The 16290-nt window shown below is 52.9% G+C and overlaps 2 protein-coding genes across 2 annotated transcripts in view; one reads left to right on the top strand and one right to left on the bottom strand.

Annotated features, from left to right (window-relative positions):
• The window catches only part of LOC137538471 (catalase), a 73972-nt gene extending 59977 nt beyond the window's left edge, over positions 1-13995 (bottom strand). The window contains exon 1 of the mRNA XM_068260683.1: positions 13886-13995. Within this exon, the coding sequence (XP_068116784.1) occupies positions 13886-13951 (66 nt within the window). The 5' untranslated portion in view covers positions 13952-13995. The remainder of the gene's footprint in view (positions 1-13885) is intronic.
• A 265-nt stretch (positions 13996-14260) lies between these two features.
• The window catches only part of LOC137538918 (protein phosphatase 1 regulatory subunit 36-like), a 113450-nt gene continuing 111420 nt past the window's right edge, over positions 14261-16290 (top strand). The window contains exon 1 of the mRNA XM_068261349.1: positions 14261-14366. The gene's annotated coding sequence lies outside the window, so the exon portion shown is untranslated. The remainder of the gene's footprint in view (positions 14367-16290) is intronic.

Raw genomic sequence — 16290 nt, 5'->3', positions numbered from 1 at the left:
ACATGACTCATACCATGAGCGCAACAGCACCATGGGCGCCATTGCCTGCCATGCCCGCCCCCATTCCTCCCCGTCACGCAAACCTCCGATCTGATGAATTCTGTTATCTGGGCAACATGGCTACTTTATGTATGTGCGGTGCAGTTGGCTTACTGTTAGAAAAGAGGACAGAAAGGGAATAGGAAGAGATATTTCCCAAAAAGTAACTTCAGCAATATCCTGAGCCAAAAACACAGGCAACGATTCTGCCTCAATGGAAGGTATAGGAAAAGCGCAAAACGCTCACAAAAGCGCTTTGTGCAGCGATTGAGTTTTTAAGAATACATACGTTGTATTATTTTCCGGGTCAAAGAGTTCACTTCCTGACTTGCGTCAGAGTGAATTAAAAAAGAAACACTGTCAAAAAACGCCCAACGTGAACACTAACGTGATCGGAACGCAATGTGAACGAGGCCTAAGAGATGCTGACAGTCTACAAAATGCAGAACAGGAGCTAAAAAATCCCAATCCAGTAAAGTTATCTGAAAGTGGAAAATAACCACACACCAACTACTAGCAGTGCTGTGACAACACAAAAGTGCCATCTAGGGTCAGAGTCCAGCAGAGGAGGGCCAAGGGGCAAAGGGCGCTGTGAATGCTGCAATCATTTAACCCTCTACATCACCAACACTGCCTGGACCACAACTAAAGCCTGAGACACCCCGCAGAGCGCTCTTTGATTAGTCAGCGCTGCAGTTGAGATATAGATACTCCTACAATTTTTATAAGCAAAAAAGTTTGCTTTCCTAAAACAGAAAGAATTTGCGATAATTCAGGTTGGAGTGAGCTTGAGATGTCTCCCAGAGCACCACTGCTGAATATATGCAAATTAACCATTGTACCCTTAGAAGCTAAACACACCTCCAGAACCGCTGGAATGCAATGATGTGTCAGCTTGTTTAAATTGTACAGAGCCATAATAATCCAACATGCATACAGACTGTTTCGGATTGTTTGATCCTCATCAGTGCATGGCATGGATTAATTTGGCTCTATGCTGTAGGGCTTGCAACACGCCAGAACTCATTGGAGTGTGTAAGGGACTACAATGGTCCTAAAAGCCTCCTTACAAGTCAATGGGAACTATTTTTTTTTTTAAAACACAAACAGCACTGACTGATCAAAAAGCACCCTGCAGTGGGTCTCAGGCCTGGTGCACACTTGGCTAATGTATTTCAATGGGATGGTGCACACCGGCGGTTTGAGGTTTTCAGCAAACCGCAAACGTGGCTCCTGCTGCACTTTTGCGGTTTGCAGAAGCGTTTCTGCCTCAATGTAAAGTATAGGAAAACCGCAACCTGCTGTGAAAAAAACGCTACATCAGAGCGGTTTTCCAGGCGTTTTTGTTACAGAAGCTGTTCAGTAACAGCTTTTACTGTAATAATATATGAAATCTGCTACACAAAAATGTTGCAAAAACCGCTAGGCATGTTTAGAAAACCTCTCTAAGGCCCCATTCACACCAGAGCGCTTTTTAGGCAATTTCAGAATCGCTGGAAATCGCTAGTTTTGAAAAGCACTTGTGCAATGTTAGTCTATGTGGCTGTTCTCATCTGAAGCATTTTGCAATTTGTAGCGATCAGCTGAAACGCAAACTCGTACCCTCCAGCATTTTTCTGGCGATTCTGGAGCGATCGCATTAGCATATATAGAAACGCTAATCCCAATTGCTCCCAAAACGCTGCAGTGTCCAGTGATTTTCCGTGTTAATCATGGAAAAATCACTCCCACAAAACCGCCGGCGTTTTGTGGTTTTTCGGTGTGAATGGGGCCTAAACGTGCCTCGAATCGCTCTGAAAATCTGCTTCAGAAACCTCTAGCGTTTTGAGGTTTTTGGTGTGCACTGGGCCAAAGGGCCCATTCACACGTGTGGATTTTTTGCTAGCGTTTTGCTATGGCGATTTTGCACGTTTAACGGGAAAAAAACCACCATTCACACTTGGCTATTTTTTCCTGATGAGTTTAGCGCTTCTATACCACTGAAACGCGATCGCCAGGAAATCGCCTGAAAAGGCTAAGCATTTGCATTTAGCGTTTTTGGGCGATTCGCGCAAATCGCCTAAGTAAGAACGGGCTCATAGGGTTTCATTGCACTAGCGCTTTCAAAAGCGCTTGCGTTTGAGCGTTTTGCCGAAATCGCCGGCAAAATGCTCAAGTGTGACTGGGGCCTCTTCCCATGCTGACAAAAAGAAAAAAAATTTCCTGATAATAAACAAACGTTTGCCATCTTAAAACAGATGGCATTTGTGATAATTCAGGTTGGAGTGAGCATATGAGGTGTCCCACAATGCATCAGTGCTCAATATGCAAAGTATCCCTTGTCCCTGTAAGTTAGCCACACCTCCAGAACTGCTGGAATGCAATGATGTGTCAGCTTGTCAATTGTAGAGCCACAATAATCCAACATGCAATAACCCATATGCATAGATTGTGAGCTCCTCTGAGGACAGTCAGTGACATGACTATGTACTCTGTACAGTGCGGCAGAAGATGTCAGTGCTATATAAATACATAATAATAACATGGTAGGACATTAGACTATGACTATGGTAGGATTAGAGTGTGAGCTCCTCTGAGGACAGTCAGTGACAGGACTATGTACTCTGTAATGTGCTGCAGGAGATGTCAGTGCTATATAAATACATAATAATAACATGGTAGGGCATTATACTATGACTATGGTAGGATTAGATTGTGAGCTCCTCTGAGGACAGTCAGTGACATTACTATGTACTCTGTAATGTGCTGCAGAAGATGTCAGTGCTGTATAAATCCATATGCAGTAGTAATCTGCAATATAATGAGGTGACCCTTGTTTCATTCCTTTCAGTAAAGCCTTTATGTAAGCTGCTGTGTGCTGAACAATAATGGTTCCTGTGTCAGGGCACCCTAGAAGGCATTCACTGGAGGCTTGCCATGCACTGAAGTAAACAGCAGTGGTAGACCACGAGTTTCGCTTTGTGACTTCCAAGACTAATGAGGAGGTGTGTGACGAGATTAACCTATAATAAACGCTCTTTGTACAAAGATCAGAGAGGACTGTACAGATGACAGAGGATTCACAGATCAGGCAGATTATGAGCTACCTCTGCCCTAGAGAAGCAGCCACAGCCCTCAACGTACTCTGTGTCTGCACTGTGTCTGCCACAGCTCAATATCAAGACCGCTTAGGGTACGTTTCCACTTGAGCGGCGCGATTTGCTCGCGGAAACCGCGTCAACGAATCCGCATGCGGTTGCGGATTCGTTGACGTTTCCATGCGGATTTTCACGCGGAATCGCCCGCGGTTTTAACGACGCGATTTTAACCATGTCAATGCCGGCAAGCATTGACATGGGTTTTTAAACGAAATCGCACGCGGAAACGCCGGGAAAACCGCAAGACTTAAGTGCTTGCGGTTTTCCTATTTAGTTACATTCGCGTGCGGGTGTGCGGCGTGCGAATTCTGACGGCTCTGCTGTGCAGATTTTTCCTGCATAGCGAGCCGCACAGAATTCTGGACAAGTGGAAATGGCGCCATCCACTTGTATTGGTTGAGCGAATCTGCATGCGGGAAACGCATGCAGATTCGCTCTAGTGGAAACGAGCCCTAAATCACACTCATGTCTGCAAAATAAACCCTCTGCTCTAATGGCCCATACTCACGGGCTACATTTGTGGCCTGCCGCCAGCACACGTAAGCAAGTGCGCGACAGGCCGGTGACAGCTCGTCGACAGGTCCCCCCACGTACACGCGGAAGAGGGATCAGCTGTGCGACGGAAGCTGTCGCCGACGTTCCTCCACCGCCGCCGGAAGCTCCGTGTTCTGGCGAGAGGTTGCTGTCGCTAGTCCGCATACTCACGCGGACTAGCGACAGTTTGGGGTGCGCGCCTGTGTTGCGCCTCATACTCACGGGCGACCTGTCGCCGCAACACGCGCGCGCCGCGTGTTGCAGCGACAATTGTAGCCCGTGAGTATGAGCCATAAGAGGCTACAATAGGAGGGACTGCTCACAACTGGAGGGAAACCAAACAGCCATAAACTGCAGAGGAAACACGGTGACCCCATCACCCCCATGTGATGGTACACAAATGGCAAAAGAAAGCTCATCCCCTGAAATACAGCAAAGCCCAACCACATTAAAAGGGGGCCACTAATGATCCAATCTTTTTCATCCAATCTTACCAAATCTATGTAGTAGAAGGGTAAACGGAGTGAATATATTCAATGGATAATTTAGGAAGTTACCTTATATTACTTAGAAATGGTAAGATTGGATGAAAAAGATTGTATCGTTAGTGGCCAGCTGAAGCTGAGTACACATCCATCTGACCCAATCGGCAAGCATTGTTGGCGCCGTTGTAAACTAACGCTCACGTCAAAACTCGGGAAAGTTAAAGAGACACTGAAGCTTTTTATCTTTTATTTACGTGAGGCATGTTTGCCGGTTAAAACGCCGCTATCCCGTGGCAGAACAAGGGGTCTTTACCCCCCAAATCCCCCCTGCAAAATCCACTACTTTCTTGGTTGTGGATTTTGCTACTGGAGGAGGCAGAGCTTTCAGCTGCAGCTCTGCCTCCATGCGCGTCAATCCGGGCATATCTCCGCCTCTCCCCCGCCCCTCTCACTGAAAAAAGACTGAAAGGGGTGGGGGAGGCGGAGATACACACTGATAGACGGGTGTAGAGGCTGAGCTACAGCCCAAAGCTCTGCCTCTCCCAAAAGCGCTCCCCGCACTGTGCCCCGGGGGATTTGGGGGGTAAAGACCTCTTGTTCTGCCGCAGGATGGCGGCGTATTAACAGGGGCAAACATGCCTCACATAAAAGGTAAAAAGCAGTTTTTAAACTGCCTTCAGCGTCTTTTTAATGAGGATCGGAACGATTCCCCACAATTTAACCCAACTTGGTGATTGTTCAAAGACAGCAGTGTGGTGGACTGAAAAGGTAGTGGAAGGTGGCATGTCGTGAAACATAGTTTAACAAACTTTCATTGAAGTGTACCAAGATGGGCGATTATAAAGAAAATAAATATACCTGAGGCTTTCTCCAGCCCCCTCTGGCCTGATCACTCCCTCGCAGTCCTCTTCTGCATCTCCATTCTTCCACAATTGGCCCCAGAAAGTCTTCCGGACCGCAGCCAAGTGCGCATGCCTGTCCATGTTCACATCACCGGACGCGTACTGCGTTGCGTTTGATTCGACTTTAAGGTCGCATAACATGCCCCTAATGCAACGCATTGAAAGACTACAGCTTGGACGTTTAGCCCGGCGTTTTCATCGCACAGTGATAGAACGAAAACGGCGCATGTGTAAAAAAAAAAAAAAAAAAAAAAAAAAAAAAAAAACATTACTGAGCATGTGCAAACAGTCTAACACAGCTAAAAACGTGCAGCGTTAGACACCAACGCAACATCTGCACTGTTAACAGCCCATTGATTTTTCATTGCTGTAAGTTAATGTACGTTACATGTAACACACACACACACACACACACACACACACACACACACACACACACACACACACACACACACACACACACACACTTTATGCTAGGTCTACTAGTACCAGATTAATAAAAAAGTTTACTTTTAATTTTATAGTTTTAATACTTACACTGCGTAAGCAGCAGGAGAAGCAACTATTAAAATGCACAAAGCAGACAGTACGCTTTTTACATATATTTAAAAATGGCTGACTCCACGCATGGCGGAGGCTGATAAACACAAGGATATCGGTATCATGGAACAGCATACTGACAGCTCCACAAGCTGCTAGGATAGCAGAGACTGGCAGATGCTGTACAGCGCTACAACTATAGATGGTCAATGAGATGTAATGAGGCCCCATTCACACCTAAAAACAAAAACACAAGCTTTGTGCGCTTTTCCCCCCCTCTTAGTGCTCCACTGCCTTTCTGAAAAAAAGCGCTTTAAGCGCTTTTTCAGAGCGGTTTTGTAATTCACTCCCTGAAGCAAGTCAGGAAGTGAACTCTTTGACCCGGAAAAGAATAAATACAATGTATTCTTAAAATTGTAAACGCAATCGCTGCACAGAGCGATTTTGAGAGCGTTTAACGTTTTTCCTATACCTTCCATTATAGCAAAAACGCCTCGCAAATGGTCCAGGCAGCGCTTTCCTGAGTGCATCGGAAACAAACCACTCAGATGTGAACTCTCTCATAGGGCCCTTTTCCACTAGCAATCGCGCTGAACGCTAGCGATTCAGCAAAAGTACAACATTTTACGGCGCTTTCCCGACGTTTCCGATCACAATCTTGCTATGCACAGCAAAATCGCGGCAATAATCGCTCCGCCGCGCGATCGCGATTAGGTAAAAAACGAATCGCGGTAGTGGAAATGACCTACCGCGATTTCTATGTTAAAAGCATACTGTAGCGATTTGAAAAAAATCACTAGGGCCCTTTTCCACTACGGCGTTTGCTGAATCGCAAACAGCTAGTGATTTTCCAAATCGCTACGGTTTGCTTCTAACAGAGGAATCGCGGTAGGTCATTTCCACAATTCGTTTTTTTACCTAATCGCGAGGCGGAACGATTATTGCCGCGATTTTGCTATGCAGTGCATTGCAAAATCGCAATCGCCGAGAAATCGCAGCGGAATTTTGTACATTTGCTAAATCGCAATCGCTCGGCGCGAACGCTAGTGGAAAAGGGCTCTAGCAGTTTGCGTTTTTGCAATTCAGCCATCGCAAACGCCGTAGTGGAAGAGAGCCCATAGGGAATAATTGCTCAAGTGCTTTGTAGGAAAAAAAAAAAAAATAAATCGCTTGAAAAAGGGTGGTAAACGCCCCTAGTGTAAACTGGCCCTGATTCTGGCTTTCTGCACATCTAAAGTGGACCTAAAGGGAATTAAATCTAGCCAGGCTATCTTACCTGGGGCTTCTTCCAGCAACCTGAGGCTGGGATCACATATGACATCGCGTGAAAAAGTAGCGTTTTAAGATGTTGCGTTTGCAGTTTTCTATCGCGCTTTGAGTTTTTTTATGCAGAGGTGTTTTTCATGCGTTTGCGAATGTAAAACGCATATGCTTTTTGTATGTTTTTTTATATACAAATGTATGCAAATCACTAGCAAGATAACAGGAAGCAGAAGTACATCAGATCTTTATTTTTTAATCAAAAATGCATGCAAAACGCTATGCATACACGTTACCATAGACTTTCATTATGTGCGTTTTGGCAGCCAGCCTGCATAATATGCAACACTGCAAGCGTCTGCAGAACGCATACTGTAAAAACGCAGCCTCTTCTGAGCCCCATAGACTCAGGCCCAGTGCACACCAGGCGGATCCGCCGGCCAAATCCGCCAGAAAATCCGCATGGCTAATGTATCTCTATGGGCTGGTGCATGCCGGCGGTTTGAGGTTTTTAGCAAGCCGCAAACGTGCCTCCTGCTGCACATTTGCGGTTTGCTAAAAAACCTCAAACCGCCGGTGTGCACCAGCCCATAGAGATTCATTAGCCATGCGGATGCGGCCGGTGAACACCCGGCGGATCGCATCAAGATCCGCCCAGTGTGCACTGGGACTAAACTGTCATCCGCACCCAAAACCGCTAGTGTTTTGTGGATCTGCTAGCGGTTTTGGTGTGCACTAGGCCTCACATTGCTGCATAAATGCAGCTTTTTATGCTAGGCTAATGTTTCTGCTTTGTGTGCACCCATTATGCACTTTGCACCCTAAGCACCTTTTCATTGTAGCCCTGACGACAGCTCCATTTTTAAGGAGCCGAAACATGTCGGTTTTAGGTGGAGGGTTCTGTACTATTTGAAGTAACTCAGCATATATACTAATTTAGTGCCTGGTAGGGGGTTTGATAAGAATTGACAATACAGAAGGTCCTTTCTAAGATATATCAATATGTTTTCTACTACCCTACTAGGTTAATGTGAATTAAATAAAAATATCAATATCTAAATTACAAACCAAATTCTTAAAGATGGAAAGATTTTACTGTAAGAAATAAAAGTTATATTTTAGGGAGGTCTCATACAAGGTCTGCTAAGTGTGTTTAATTTAATAAATCAGATTTGTGTATTATATTGTGTGCACCCAGCCTGAAGTTGTTCTGGTCCCTTGCCGTCATTTCCCGCTGCTCCGCCCCTCAGTAAAGGGAACTTGCGGCCCCATTCGCACATCTGCTCCATTGCGCTCCTGTTGTGGTGAGCATGCTGCTCTTGCACAGTAAGCAAAAATTGCAACTACGCATGCACAGCAATGGAGTAGGGACTTGGCTGGGGCCACAGACGCGTAGTAGCCCATGATTAGCTGATTCAGGCAGCTTTTGGAGCGGGATAGCGGCTGAACAGATCTTCAATGGTCCCAGCGCTGGATCCCATCTTTAGGATCCAGAGGCTTTCCACTCCCAAGGTAAGTTCCCTCCAGGGGCACTTTTTTCCACTACAGGCACACTTTACTGATGGCAGAAATAAAATACTAAACTGGTATATGCGGGGCTGCTGTCACCTCTGCCCCGGGTATTGGGGGGGGGGGGCTGCTGTCACCTCTGCCCCAGGTCTAGGGGGCTGCTGTCACCTCTGCCCCAGGTATTAGGGGGGGCACTGTCACCTCTGCCCCTGGTCTAGGGGAGCTGCTGGTCTAGGGGGGCTGCTGTCACCTCTGCCCCAGGTCTTAGGGGGGCTACAGTCACCTCTGCCCCAGGTCTTAGGGGGGCTACAGTCACCTCTGCCCCAGGTCTTAGGGGGGCTACAGTCACCTCTGCCCCAGGTCTTAGGGGGGCTACAGTCACCTCTGCCCCAGGTCTTAGGGGGGCTACAGTCACCTCTGCCCCAGGTCTTAGGGGGGCTACAGTCACCTCTGCCCCAGGTCTTAGGGGGGCTACAGTCACCTCTGCCCCAGGTCTTAGGGGGGCTACAGTCACCTCTGCCCCTGGTCTTAGGGGGGCTGCAGTCACCTCTGCCCCTGGTCTTAGGGGGGCTGCTGTCACCTCTGCCCCAGGTCTTAGGGGAGCTGCTGTCACCTCTGCCCCAGGTCTTAGGGGAGCTGCTGTCACCTCTGCCCCAGGTCTTAGGGGAGCTGCTGTCACCTCTGCCCCAGGTCTTAGGGGAGCTGCTGTCACCTCTGCCCCAGGTCTTAGGGGAGCTGCTGTCACCTCTGCCCCAGGTCTTAGGGGAGCTGCTGTCACCTCTGCCCCAGGTCTTAGGGGAGCTGCTGTCACCTCTGCCCCAGGTCTTAGGGGGGCTGCTGTCACCTCTGCCCCAGGTCTTAGGGGGGCTGCTGTCACCTCTGCCCCAGGTCTTAGGGGGGCTGCTGTCACCTCTGCCCCAGGTCTTAGGGGGGCTGCTGTCACCTCTGCCCCAGGTCTTAGGGGGGCTGCTGTCACCTCTGCCCCATGTCTTAGGGGGGCTACAGTCACCTCTGCCCCAGGTCTTAGGGGGGCTGCTGTCACCTCTGCCCCAGGTCTTAGGGGGGCTACAGTCACCTCTGCCCCAGGTCTTAGGGGGGCTGCTGTCACCTCTGCCCCAGGTCTTAGGGGAGCTGCTGTCACCTCTGCCCCAGGTCTTAGGGGGGCTGCTGTCACCTCTGCCCCAGGTCTTAGGGGAGCTGCTGTCACCTCTGCCCCAGGTCTTAGGGGGGCTGCTGTCACCTCTGCCCCAGGTCTTAGGGGGGCTGCTGTCACCTCTGCCCCAGGTCTTAGGGGAGCTGCTGTCACCTCTGCCCCAGGTCTTAGGGGAGCTGCTGTCACCTCTGCCCCAGGTCTTAGGGGAGCTGCTGTCACCTCTGCCCCAGGTCTTAGGGGGGCTGCTGTCACCTCTGCCCCAGGTCTTAGGGGGGCTGCTGTCACCTCTGCCCCAGGTCTTAGGGGGGCTGCTGTCACCTCTGCCCCAGGTCTTAGGGGGGCTGCTGTCACCTCTGCCCCAGGTCTTAGGGGGGCTGCTGTCACCTCTGCCCCAGGTCTTAGGGGGGCTACAGTCACCTCTGCCCCAGGTCTTAGGGGGGCTGCTGTCACCTCTGCCCCAGGTCTTAGGGGGGCTGCTGTCACCTCTGCCCCAGGTCTTAGGGGGGCTGCTGTCACCTCTGCCCCAGGTCTTAGGGGGGCTGCTGTCACCTCTGCCCCAGGTCTTAGGGGGGCTGCTGTCACCTCTGCCCCAGGTCTTAGGGGGGCTGCTGTCACCTCTGCCCCAGGTCTTAGGGGGGCTGCTGTCACCTCTGCCCCAGGTCTTAGGGGGGCTGCTGTCACCTCTGCCCCAGGTCTTAGGGGGGCTGCTGTCACCTCTGCCCCAGGTCTTAGGGGGGCTGCTGTCACCTCTGCCCCAGGTCTTAGGGGGGCTGCTGTCACCTCTGCCCCAGGTCTTAGGGGGGCTGCTGTCACCTCTGCCCCAGGTCTTAGGGGGGCTGCTGTCACCTCTGCCCCAGGTCTTAGGGGGGCTGCTGTCACCTCTGCCCCAGGTCTTAGGGGGGCTGCTGTCACCTCTGCCCCAGGTCTTAGGGGGGCTGCTGTCACCTCTGCCCCAGGTCTTAGGGGGGCTGCTGTCACCTCTGCCCCAGGTCTTAGGGGGGCTGCTGTCACCTCTGCCCCAGGTCTTAGGGGGGCTGCTGTCACCTCTGCCCCAGGTCTTAGGGGGGCTGCTGTCACCTCTGCCCCAGGTCTTAGGGGGGCTGCTGTCACCTCTGCCCCAGGTCTTAGGGGGGCTGCTGTCACCTCTGCCCCAGGTCTTAGGGGGGCTGCTGTCACCTCTGCCCCAGGTCTTAGGGGGGCTGCTGTCACCTCTGCCCCAGGTCTTAGGGGGGCTGCTGTCACCTCTGCCCCAGGTCTTAGGGGGGCTGCTGTCACCTCTGCCCCAGGTCTTAGGGGGGCTGCTGTCACCTCTGCCCCAGGTCTTAGGGGGGCTGCTGTCACCTCTGCCCCAGGTCTTAGGGGGGCTGCTGTCACCTCTGCCCCAGGTCTTAGGGGGGCTGCTGTCACCTCTGCCCCAGGTCTTAGGGGGGCTGCTGTCACCTCTGCCCCAGGTCTTAGGGGGGCTGCTGTCACCTCTGCCCCAGGTCTTAGGGGGGCTGCTGTCACCTCTGCCCCAGGTCTTAGGGGGGCTGCTGTCACCTCTGCCCCAGGTCTTAGGGGGGCTGCTGTCACCTCTGCCCCAGGTCTTAGGGGGGCTGCTGTCACCTCTGCCCCAGGTCTTAGGGGGGCTGCTGTCACCTCTGCCCCAGGTCTTAGGGGGGCTGCTGTCACCTCTGCCCCAGGTCTTAGGGGGGCTGCTGTCACCTCTGCCCCAGGTCTTAGGGGGGCTGCTGTCACCTCTGCCCCAGGTCTTAGGGGGGCTGCTGTCACCTCTGCCCCAGGTCTTAGGGGGGCTGCTGTCACCTCTGCCCCAGGTCTTAGGGGGGCTGCTGTCACCTCTGCCCCAGGTCTTAGGGGGGCTGCTGTCACCTCTGCCCCAGGTCTTAGGGGGGCTGCTGTCACCTCTGCCCCAGGTCTTAGGGGGGCTGCTGTCACCTCTGCCCCAGGTCTTAGGGGGGCTGCTGTCACCTCTGCCCCAGGTCTTAGGGGGGCTGCTGTCACCTCTGCCCCAGGTCTTAGGGGGGCTGCTGTCACCTCTGCCCCAGGTCTTAGGGGGGCTGCTGTCACCTCTGCCCCAGGTCTTAGGGGGGCTGCTGTCACCTCTGCCCCAGGTCTTAGGGGGGCTGCTGTCACCTCTGCCCCAGGTCTTAGGGGGGCTGCTGTCACCTCTGCCCCAGGTCTTAGGGGGGCTGCTGTCACCTCTGCCCCAGGTCTTAGGGGGGCTGCTGTCACCTCTGCCCCAGGTCTTAGGGGGGCTGCTGTCACCTCTGCCCCAGGTCTTAGGGGGGCTGCTGTCACCTCTGCCCCAGGTCTTAGGGGGGCTGCTGTCACCTCTGCCCCAGGTCTTAGGGGGGCTACAGTCACCTCTGCCCCAGGTCTTAGGGGGGCTGCTGTCACCTCTGCCCCAGGTCTTAGGGGGGCTGCTGTCACCTCTGCCCCAGGTCTTAGGGGGGCTGCTGTCACCTCTGCCCCAGGTCTTAGGGGGGCTGCTGTCACCTCTGCCCCTGGTCTTAGGGGGGCTGCTGTCACCTCTGCCCCTGGTCTTAGGGGGGCTGCTGTCACCTCTGCCCCTGGTCTTAGGGGGGCTGCTGTCACCTCTGCCCCTGGTCTTAGGGGGGCTCCTGTCACCTCTGCCCCTGGTCTTAGGGGGGCTCCTGTCACCTCTGCCCCTGGTCTTAGGGGGGCTGCTGTCACCTCTGCCCCAGGTCTTAGGGGGGCTGCTGTCACCTCTGCCCCAGGTCTTAGGGGGGCTGCTGTCACCTCTGCCCCAGGTCTTAGGGGGGCTGCTGTCACCTCTGCCCCAGGTCTTAGGGGGGCTGCTGTCACCTCTGCCCCAGGTCTTAGGGGGGCTGCTGTCACCTCTGCCCCAGGTCTTAGGGGGGCTGCTGTCACCTCTGCCCCAGGTCTTAGGGGGGCTGCTGTCACCTCTGCCCCAGGTCTTAGGGGGGCTGCTGTCACCTCTGCCCCAGGTCTTAGGGGGGCTGCTGTCACCTCTGCCCCAGGTCTTAGGGGGGCTGCTGTCACCTCTGCCCCAGGTCTTAGGGGGGCTGCTGTCACCTCTGCCCCAGGTCTTAGGGGGGCTGCTGTCACCTCTGCCCCAGGTCTTAGGGGGGCTGCTGTCACCTCTGCCCCAGGTCTTAGGGGGGCTGCTGTCACCTCTGCCCCAGGTCTTAGGGGGGCTGCTGTCACCTCTGCCCCAGGTCTTAGGGGGGCTGCTGTCACCTCTGCCCCAGGTCTTAGGGGGGCTGCTGTCACCTCTGCCCCAGGTCTTAGGGGGGCTGCTGTCACCTCTGCCCCAGGTCTTAGGGGGGCTGCTGTCACCTCTGCCCCAGGTCTTAGGGGGGCTGCTGTCACCTCTGCCCCAGGTCTTAGGGGGGCTGCTGTCACCTCTGCCCCAGGTCTTAGGGGGGCTGCTGTCACCTCTGCCCCAGGTCTTAGGGGGGCTGCTGTCACCTCTGCCCCAGGTCTTAGGGGGGCTGCTGTCACCTCTGCCCCAGGTCTTAGGGGGGCTGCTGTCACCTCTGCCCCAGGTCTTAGGGGGGCTGCTGTCACCTCTGCCCCAGGTCTTAGGGGGGCTGCTGTCACCTCTGCCCCAGGTCTTAGGGGGGCTGCTGTCACCTCTGCCCCAGGTCTTAGGGGGGCTGCTGTCACCTCTGCCCCAGGTCTTAGGGGGGCTGCTGTCACCTCTGCCCCAGGTCTTAGGGGGGCTGCTGTCACCTCTGCCCCAGGTCTTAGGGGGGCTGCTGTCACCTCTGCCCCAGGTCTTAGGGGGGCTGCTGTCACCTCTGCCCCAGGTCTTAGGGGGGCTGCTGTCACCTCTGCCCCAGGTCTTAGGGGGGCTACAGTCACCTCTGCCCCAGGTCTTAGGGGGGCTGCTGTCACCTCTGCCCCAGGTCTTAGGGGGGCTGCTGTCACCTCTGCCCCAGGTCTTAGGGGGGCTGCTGTCACCTCTGCCCCTGGTCTTAGGGGGGCTCCTGTCACCTCTGCCCCTGGTCTTAGGGGGGCTCCTGTCACCTCTGCCCCTGGTCTTAGGGGGGCTCCTGTCACCTCTGCCCCTGGTCTTAGGGGGGCTCCTGTCACCTCTGCCCCTGGTATTAGGGGGGCTGCTGTCACCTCTGCCCCAGGTCTTAGGGGGGCTGCTGTCACCTCTGCCCCAGGTCTTAGGGGGGCTGCTGTCACCTCTGCCCCTGGTATTAGGGGGGCTACAGTCACCTCTACCCCTGGCATAGGGGGGCTGCTGGTATGAAGGGGGGGCTACAGTCAGGGTGACAGGCTGCAGCCATGCACAGGACACACACATGCAGTCATGCTCGGTCCTGGAGTTACCTGTCCGCCCCGACTCTCCTTCCACAGCTTCATCTGGTCGGCGCTCTTCTCTCGCTGCTCCGCCATGGCTCCTGCAATACTGACTTATTACTGAATGCTCACAGCGGCCTCTGCTCTCCCCTATAATGTCCTGCGAGGGGCTCCGCCCACTGCCGGGGAGCTGGCCGCTGACTGGAGGAGTGCGGGGGCCGGAACAGCGTGATTGGCGGGCGGACCTGTCAGTCAGAGCGGGGGGGGGGGCGGGGCAGCGGGATTGGTGGGCGGAGCTATCAGTCAGAGCTGCAGCGCTGAGAGAAAACGGCGTACAAAGGTGACAGGACAACAAGGAGGAGGGGAGAGGGGGCGTATCTGACCGGGGCACGCCCCCTAATGACTGGAGCCCCCTAATAATCTCTGAGGAAGGCGTCACTCCTGGCTGGTGAGATGCGCGCGCAGCTGGTGGTATAACTGTTGTCATGTGCTGGTGATATACGTTGTCGAGGTATTATACCCGGACTATAGAGTAGTAGAGTCATTTTATATGTCAGACTAATATACTTCATACAATTGTACTGCCATGTAGGATTGATTGATAAGTGATATGTCCATTTGTCTAAGTATCCTACTCAATGCAGCTTACCTACTATTGTAGGATAAATCCATAGGGATTTATTCATAGATCCCAAGTGTACCACTTTTGGAGGGACAGTCCCTCTTTGGGAGCCCTGTCCCTCCTCATTTGTCCCTCTTTCAGGACTTTGTCCCTCTTTCTATGTAAATATATATAGTTCTCTTCTAAAATATGTGTTTGATTGACTCTAAACTTTATTACCATCCTTTAAATTGATATATTTCTAATTTTAAACTGTTACTATGAAGGAAAATGAACCAGGATAGAAAGGACCAGCGTGGTTTGAGTTCTAAAACAACATATTTTTCTTATGAAATCTTTATGGTATTCATGACTAGGGGTGTGCCAGGGGGCGTGATCAGTGGTGTGGCAGGGGCGTGGCTTAAGTTTCCCTCTTTCTCATCTCAAAAAGTTGGGAGGTATGATTTATTTATGACAAAACGACCTGGCTGGTTTAAATTTTAAATAAATATAAATGACAACAGGTTGGATAAATTGACAATCGACTTGTCAATGTGTCTAGATATCCTACTTCATCTGGATTTACTACTGTTTAATTTCTTAGTTTCAGGTAGGATATATAGACAATTGATCTATAAATGTGTCTAGATATCCTATTTCATCTAGATATACTACTTTATAGGTTTACAATTTCAGGTAGGATAAATTGACCTCTGGTATTCCCTCCAACTGCAACAAATACCCCCTCTAACTGCCTCTGATAACCCCTCTAACTGCCTCAATGTCCCTGATACCCCTTCCAACTACTGCCCCAGGAGGGGAGCAGCGCAGAGAAGAGGGAGCCATGGGCACAGCAGCGGGGAAGGGGGGCCGCCCCCCCCCCCCCCTTCCCTCACCTTGGGGCTCCCTCTTCCTCGCTCTCCGCTCGGGAATTCAGCATAGTCAGCGGCTGCAGCGGGCGGAAACCTACCGCTCTGCGGCCGCGGATGTGCACACAACTAACCTGTCTGAAATATGAAGGCTAGGGTAAGCAGGGGACAATTATCAGGTCTGGGGGTGACCAGGCAGCTGGCGGAAGCCTTGGGGGGGGGGGGGGAAGGTAACCAAGTGGCTGGTCAGCATCCTCAGGCACCACGCGGCTTGTCTGCTGCTGGCGTGTGGAAACAGCAAGGATCGATAAGGCGCGGATGGATCTCTAAGTAATTTGCCCATAGCCTTTCTGCACATGTGCAGAAAGGCTATGCGCGTGCGCAGAAGAGGAGGTTTGATACCTCGATGGGAGTGCTGTTTCGACAGGACACCAGCGGCGCAGCAATAATAGGGGGTGCAGAGGCTACAACCGCATCCTGGCCCACTGGGGGGTGTTGTAAAATAAATGCTACTTCATCCGAATTACATAGCTCCCAACTGTCCCTCTTTTGGAGCCCTGTCCCTCTTCCCTCCTCATTTGTCCCTCTTTCAGGACTTTGTCCCTCTTTTTATGTAAATATATATATATTTCTCTACTAAAAATGTGTTTGACTCTAAACTTTATTCCCATCCTTTAAATTGATGTATTACTAATTTTAAAATGTTAATATGAAGGAAAATGAACCAGGATACAAAGAACCAGTGTGGTTTGAATTATAAAACAACATATTTTTCTTATGAAATCTTTATGGTAAGTGTGACTAGGGCTGTGACAGGGGCAGGGCTTAAGTGTCCCTCTTTCTCATCTCAAACGTGGCCGTATTTCAGGCAAGGCCATGGTCTAGGGCACCGGGAAAGCAAGGGGCGGGCTGTGGGTAGCAGGGTGGCAGTCGTATTTAGCCTGCCAAACATTCGTCCTGCTACA

The sequence above is a fragment of the Hyperolius riggenbachi genome, chromosome 11, assembly GCF_040937935.1.
Source record: "Hyperolius riggenbachi isolate aHypRig1 chromosome 11, aHypRig1.pri, whole genome shotgun sequence".
NCBI classification, from domain to species: Eukaryota; Metazoa; Chordata; class Amphibia; order Anura; family Hyperoliidae; genus Hyperolius; species Hyperolius riggenbachi.
Note: the sequence above shows the minus strand (reverse complement) of the source record. Positions and strands in the feature narration are given on the sequence as shown.